At 41.4% G+C, this 7,477-nt stretch overlaps 1 protein-coding gene across 1 annotated transcript in view; it reads right to left on the bottom strand.

The window, feature by feature from the left end:
- Window positions 1–256: 256 nt before the first annotated feature.
- Window positions 257–7,477, bottom strand: part of LOC104497401 (dipeptidase 2-like) — an 8,613-nt gene continuing 1,392 nt past the window's right edge. Inside the window, exons 3-10 of the mRNA XM_010140646.1 lie at window positions 7,207–7,336; window positions 6,267–6,408; window positions 5,368–5,437; window positions 4,690–4,866; window positions 4,078–4,165; window positions 3,359–3,434; window positions 1,602–1,737; window positions 257–463 (exon numbers count right to left, since the gene is read on the bottom strand). Coding sequence (XP_010138948.1) covers window positions 257–463; window positions 1,602–1,737; window positions 3,359–3,434; window positions 4,078–4,165; window positions 4,690–4,866; window positions 5,368–5,437; window positions 6,267–6,408; window positions 7,207–7,336 — 1,026 coding nt within the window. The remainder of the gene's footprint in view (window positions 464–1,601; window positions 1,738–3,358; window positions 3,435–4,077; window positions 4,166–4,689; window positions 4,867–5,367; window positions 5,438–6,266; window positions 6,409–7,206; window positions 7,337–7,477) is intronic.

Genomic DNA, 7,477 nt, shown 5'->3' with positions numbered 1-7,477 from the left:
AGAGAATTTATTCCATAGGTGTGAATACTTACCACTAACAATGTTGGTCCTGGTTTAGCCAAGATGACACAGAATTCATCATTTCAAACTCTAAATAAATTTGCTACAACATTTAAATTCTACATTAACTTTCAAGTATACAGGTGAATTTATAGAAATGATATTTAAAAATTTAGCATAACTTCACATTAACAACCTCCCCCAAAAATAAGTAGCTGCATACACTCCATACATCTCTCTCTAGACTCCATAGACCTTATGATTCATAACACAGTATCAAATATGATACAATTACAAGTGTCACACTGAAAGGTTGTGCCACAGAAGAAAATCCAAAGGACTTGGTTGTCTGAAGGGTTGTCCGAAGTCGATGATTACGCAGGTCTAGGCGACAGGAATTTTGTACTTCTTTTTGCAGAATTTCAGTTTCACCTACATCCATTTGTCCACCAATGTTCCGCACCTAGAAAAATTCAGAAGGTTGCCCTAAAAGCCAGACTTCATGCAGCTAGCAAATTCAGTGCTGTTTCAAGTGGAGCAACTCAAATACGTCTGAGTGTGAGGAAATCTGTGTCATTATCCCACATCTGCATTCCCGGGAAACAATTCCCAGAATTCGGTACAGATACATTACAGGCAAGAGTCACAAGTCTGGCTGTTCTTTGTCTTGGCTCCCTCCTGGAAAACCTTAAGCAAACAAATCGTGAGCCTTCTTCCCCGAAGCGAGCTCAGTCTCAAGACAGAGCCTCAAACACATCAATTTAGAAAGAAAAAATTACTAACTCTCATGGATCAGTTAGGTGTGATGAGTTTCAACCTCTTCATAACGTCACTTTGACACGTGCCTCTTGGCGTTAGGTAGGTATTTTGACAGATTAACTGGAACAGTGCAAAATTCCCTGATTTCTGTTCATCCAACATACCCCAAAAAAGGCAACTAGAAACGTACCTTGTCTATGAGGCTTTGTGTATAATACCGGCTTACTTATCCCTGTAAATGAAGACAACAGGAGGCAAGCCGCCTGCAGGTTTCAACAGGCGTTTGGAAAAGTGTCCATTTAGAGGGTCCTTACCCTCAGAGTCTCTCTCCTTCCTTCCCTCACCCTTCTGGATTAGCTTCTACCATTTAAACTTAAAGCTCATGGTGATCTAGTTGTTATGTTTATGGCTTGTTAGTGATCTGGTCATGGCAGGAGCCTTTTGGACAGCAACCCAATCCCATGACAAGAATTAAATTGACTTGCGGAGTCAGCACCAGCATTCCTTACTGCACCAGCGAACACAGCCAGACTGTGACGCTGGAACGTCCGCATTTCTAAATAGAATCACTTCATGGTTTGGAGAAGTCAGTAATGTGTACTTATCAGACAACCACAGAGAGAAAAAGTTCCAAAGAGCTTTGTCCTCTCTCTCTCTTTCCTTTATTCTGCTAACGCTCTCTTGTCATCGTTGTTTCTTTCCCAGCGTTTGGAATTACTGCATTAAATGCTTACAATCCCTCATAACTCTCTCACTGAGGGGACAAAAAAATAAAAGCAAGCAGCAAGGCACCAACAGTTCCTCTCATAAGAGTCAAGATGCAGTTTAGTTTTTAGTCTTACATTTTCCACTTCCTTGAAGACACGGAGAAAGTTCTCCCTTAAGATTCCTTTCAGTTCAGTTTCTTTCCATCCTCTTCTAAGAAGTTCCTCAATCAAAGAAGGGTATTTAGAAACGTCTTCCAATCCCTCAGGGAAACTGTTGGCAAGAGATAACACAAGAACATTCAACACACATCACTGAAAACCTGTGGAAAAATATTTTTAATTACTCTTTTGCACATATTCACTTTTGGAGTGAGCTCACTTTGGACCAAATTCTTCCTCTGAGAAGTTAAAAATATTTCAGAATTCAACTGACAGAAGCCAGACCGGGACATAATGAAAGGCTTTTTCTGCACAGAGGATCCCATTAGCAGAACAAAACTCTGTTCTGGAAAGAAGATGCACTTGAGTGTAAGCATAACAACAGTACAGAGGATATTAAAACAAAACAAAAGCAAAACCCCACCAAACTCATGTATGCATTAATCCACTCTTTAGAGTAAGAGGAAACAGCTGCATCACAGATGGAGTTGACACAACTCAGTTGTGTAACTGAGAACAAAAGGGAACCTGCAAACACATGAGGAGCAAAGGAACTGCAGGCAATTTTGTTTACGCTGTAGTTTAAAGTAATTTTTCTGAAGAAAATACAATTAGAATAATAATACTGTTTTGAATTCAGGAGTTTAGGCAGTGAAAAGAAAGCTACTCAGAACCCTCTACTGAAGAAATTACAATACACAAAACTGACCTATGTCTTGTGCTAATTCTTACCAGAATAAAAAGGAATTAGAAGGAAGGAGCTGCAAAACCTGCATTCACGGCTGTTTTAAACGAGCCTTTGACCTTTGTTTTGAAATAACTAATATTTTCTGTTATTTTTCATTTCTGTGGAGGTGCGGTGATAAGCATCTCTCAAGAAATCTGTGCCGTTGCTTTCTACCAGGACTTAGGACCTTAACACCTCCACCAGTTAAATGGATGGTCTGTGCCAAAAAGCATGCAATAAACTGTGTCCTGCAGCTGCAAACTGCGGGCTTGTTTTGGAGACGATAGTTTCAGAGCCATGAGTAGCTAACTCCCACGGGAGCTGACACAATGTTTTGTGGTCCTAATTCACAAATACGAGCCTGACTGACTTTCATACCCAAGTGTCTAACCCCAGGAAAAGGTCAAAAAAAAAAAAAAAGATAAAACTCAAAAAATGTTTCAGAGTTACACCAGGAAATGCCACCCAATCCGCATTTATTTCCTGTGCTGTAACTAGCCCAGGAAAAACAGGAGAGGTTGTGGGTAGGCTCTTCGCCGTGCTCTGCCTGCATCCAAGAATTCCCAAGCCCCAAAAGCAGGGGAGGTTTCACAGCCCCCAAACTCTGGGCTTTCCCCACTACACAGTAATAGTGGAGGAAGGAGCTTTGCAGCATCACCGTGGGTTAACCCATTTACCATGTAAAGGCTGCGGCAGCTTTTCTGCCATTCATCTTTGGCTTCTGGAGGAAAGCACCCTCTACCACTGATCTGTATGTGCAAACCTCTGCCTGGAACACACGATTGCAGAGTTCAAAGGGCATTAGGATCCGTTTCCACACTTGTAGCACTGCTTCATACAGCTCTGAAAACGAATCATTGTGCCTTTCTTTGATGAAACTTGTTTAGCGCTCATCACAAGACATCTTGCTACAATTCTTTCAGCCTGCCTTCTTTTTTCCCCCAAAGGAATCAAAACCTTCATAATTTAAGGAGCAGATGTCAAATGCATACACAATTTTACTAACCGTTCCACTCCATCATAGTCACCACCAATTCCTATTGATTCGGAACCTGCAATTTGCTTTATGTGGTCAAAATGATCTGAAAGAAAGTATCAAAGAGAACAGCATCTAAGCATTAAGCAAGAAGAAATAATACAGTTCAGATATACTGGCACTAGGCGACTGTTCTCTTTAATCATGGGTTCTTTATTAAATCCTTTGGAAAAAAAGTTGATACAGGTTAAAATTTTAAAATGCAGTTGACATATTGTAGATATTTACTGATATTTAACTAGATGTTATCTGTTATTAAGCACATCAGGCAGCAATCTTCAAAGCAACAGCTACACTGATGAGATACAAATGAGGAAAGAGACACAATCATCACACCACATTAATTCCCACCAAGGAGCCCACATACTCCAACGGATTTGTCATTACCCATTTACAATACTGATGTTTCCCACTCTTAATTACAAAGGTTTAAGTTGTTTTCCAGAAAGTAATAAGTACTTTGGGATTCACGGTTCTTGGCTCTATTCGGGAGCATCATGTCCTCCAGCTACACACCTTGTACCTCTTGTTATTGTTTAATGAATATTCGCTCCAGAAATACCTAGAGCTGGGGTAAGGTGTGGAAGGGAGTAAACAAGCAGTGTAGTTTACACAATCTCAAAAATGACGCAGACACCAGGAAATTCATAGAAGCTACCCACAAAAACTACAGTATAACAACTCCAAACCTGCAAGGGTAGAAACATTAACAACTTTCCTGCCACAGGCCAGGACATCTGCATTGAAAGTCACCATGATAATTCCCTTCTTCTTTTTCTGAAAGATATAAAGAGACCAGTGATGAGTGGGCACTTGTGTGCCCTGAAGACTTCACAGGCATCTCATACAGATCCTTCTACATCCGTCCCTGAGTGAACATTACAACACTCTGCAAGTCAAAAGCTCAGATGGCAACACAAGATTGTGCCTCTCTGTCCTTTACCTTGGACTCATTGTATTCTCGTGTAGTCTAAACCAGCAGAAGTCTAGTGACTGCATCTAACAAACTCAACCAGAATTTCCGAGTATTTGCAAACACTTCATTTTTGTAGCCAAAGACAAAACCCAAAGAAAACATCTCAGAACGAATGTGTAACTCACTGCTCAGGAACCTGCCTATAAATCCAATTCAGAGATGAGAAGATGAAAAGTAATGAGAAGATGAATGTGCAAAGCTTCCCTCAGACTGCTTAACCTTGCCATTAAAACACAACAAAAAACCCCCTAAAAATCCAAACCAACCAGATAACCCCATCCCAAAGCCGAAGAGAACTACCCCAACCCAAGACCATATCGCTCACCAGTAGCTGGAGGATATCATCAGGAACATTTCTTGAGTGATTACAAACAGAAAATGCTGAGGAATGACTGAAAATTACTGGTGCTTTTGAGATACTCAGTGCAGCTTTTGCTGTGGAATATGAAGTATGAGATAAATCTATCAGCATACCCAGGCGATTCATCTCTTTTACCACTTCCTAAAACAGATTTACAGGCAATAGTGTCAGTATTAAGTTACCTAAAGGAAAAAATTCAGCTGATTTATGCAAACTGGTAAATAAACTCTGCAGCTGTCAGCTAGTCGCAAACATGCTATGCCTGTACGAATTTCTATTTACCCATTAATTTAATAGTAATTTATTAACTCACAATTAACTAGCACATCACCACATGCTCAAAACTTTAAAAACTTTCACAATCTAAAATAAGTCATTTGAGCCATTATTCATATCCCACTACTTCTGCATATTAATAAATACATCTGATCTGTATTAAAACAACCTTTATAATTAAATCCAGCCCTTCTTTTACCCTAAGGAACACCACAGGGAATTTGTTTTGACTGAACCCTGATCACCTCCTGACTGTCAAGAACTTCCAGTAATTAATCTGTAATGATAAGTTGCTTTTGAAAAAAGGCCAGAAGTTGTTAGTTGCTTGAGAGATTGCTTAGATTAACACTCAGAAGAGATCCTTACTTGGCCAAATGTAGTCAGACCAGTAACTCCAGGATAAAAGTTGTGTATTCCTTTAGACGATGATTCAGACCTTAAAAGAGAGTGAGAGAGTAGAAACACACTAATGCAGAGGCTACAATAGCAGCAACTCAAACTTCTTACGGTAGACACGATTAATATCATTACTATGTCACAATTAATATCATCACTGTAGGGCTTATGAGCTACATAATACGTATCTTGTTCACACAGTGATTTTACGTTCATAGCTTCTCTGGATGTTACGCTTTCAGCTTCAAGACTGTTGTGCGTTTGTGAAGCAATGCAAAACAAGCAAAGGCAACTTGTCAGAAGTTTCCTGATTAAACAAACCTTCATCAGAGAACGAAGGTACGCTGAAATGGCAGTTACCTGTCTGCCAGAACGCCTGCTTTTCAGCCCCTCTGCACACGGTCCCCCTTTACCCGAGTCAGTGCAAGAAGGAATTTTGTCAATCCCGCAAAGAGTAGGTGCCAATAGTCTGATACAGGAATTTGCAGCCATCTCTGTAGCTGCATTTTTGAGCTGGCCGGCATTGAACACTGACTGCCGAGCTCTTACATAGTATTTATTCTGTTATCTACATCATAGGCATTTTTAATACTTTTTTTTCCCCTGTTCTGCTCTGTAGCTTTAGCAATTTACCATCTTTGTGTTGTAAACAAGGCTTAAAAGTTCCCTAATTGTCGGCATAACAAGCACTACATAACAGATCCTTCAGTCTCCCTCTTGACACGTGGCAAGTGATTTACCGCACAAACCTATCACCCTTGACTTGGTTCAGTCTTTCAAAGGTGAACTCTGCCTGAATCTATTTCCCCATCTAGGAGCTGCCACCACTTTGCATTAGGGAGTCTCACAAAAACATGCATATTAGTTACCAAGGTGTATTGCAGGTATGTGTTAAAGTCATGTAACGAACACCCAGGTCATAATACATCCTCAGTGTTGCCAAGCTGCTGTCAATGGAGTGGCCACCTTCTATGCCAATCAAACACGCGATCCTTTGGCTGTCAGAGACACCTGGAAACAACAGAAGATAATTCCAAAGTAATTTCATGTCCAATACAGTGTTATTGTCATCATCATGGCTTGGCTTCACGAACAAAGATCTGGGAAGGGCTTTTCCCACGCTCACTGCAAGCGATGAGTGCACCCTTCGGGGCTGCGCGGTGGATTTTTTAGGTGAGGCGCAGCGTGCACGGAACTGGCTCCCCCCTTTACACCTGAGGTTCATCTGCCAGGGCCTAGCAAGCTTGGACAGTGACAGCGAAGTCCTCAGGTTGTAGGTTTGGTTAGAGTGTCCTTCTCTTAGATGATGGAGCCTTACAAGGCTAAACGAGCTCCATCTGCCTGGGTTTGGAGTCAGAGTTGTCCTTCTCCTAGGATGGTGCCCGAAGGCTAGTGAGCCCATCCTGCCCGTGGACACACTGTGTCTGACCCTTCAGTTGAGACCTGGCTGGCTTGGGAGACCCCACCGGAGGCCCATGCCACCACCAGCACAGCTCTCAACCTCACAAGGGCACGCAAGCTCTTTTCCCAGGACAAGGGGGAGCTGTGAAAGAGAACGTTATTGTAAATTGCAAGCAATAATACTGACATTTTCAGAGAACAGGCGCTTATGCTAGTGCATGTTTATATGACACATTTGCTCATGACAGCCGTGGGCCAGGGCTGTGCACAGTGAGTAATCGTGGTTCAGTGAAAAAACTGAAGTTACTCTTTAAACCAGGATAACTTGCCTGCTTGCAGCTCTCCATCTTTTGCACATAGATCCTGCAATCCCATTTAAAAATTTTCTGTTACAAGAAAGAGCATCACCTTGGGAAGTTGTCACAAGTTCCAGCTCTTGATAGCTGTTACACATCCTCTTGACAACATCTATTTGCTCTAAGGTCAGACGCACAGCATCCTTGTTCTGAGCGCTGCAAAGAACATACACTGACCAAAACTGCAAGAGACATTGACAAGTAAACTAGATAACTTGTGTTTCAACTTGGAAACATTCATTTGCTGATAGTGAAGTTCATGAGCACAAAAAATAATTTCCTATAGTTTACGAGGGAGTTGGCACTATAGTTCCCCCCCCCCC

Source organism: Buceros rhinoceros, unplaced genomic scaffold (genome assembly GCF_000710305.1).
Source record: "Buceros rhinoceros silvestris isolate BGI_N320 unplaced genomic scaffold, ASM71030v1 scaffold13057, whole genome shotgun sequence".
NCBI classification, from domain to species: domain Eukaryota; kingdom Metazoa; phylum Chordata; class Aves; order Bucerotiformes; family Bucerotidae; genus Buceros; species Buceros rhinoceros.
This window is presented reverse-complemented; position numbering and strand designations above follow the sequence as displayed.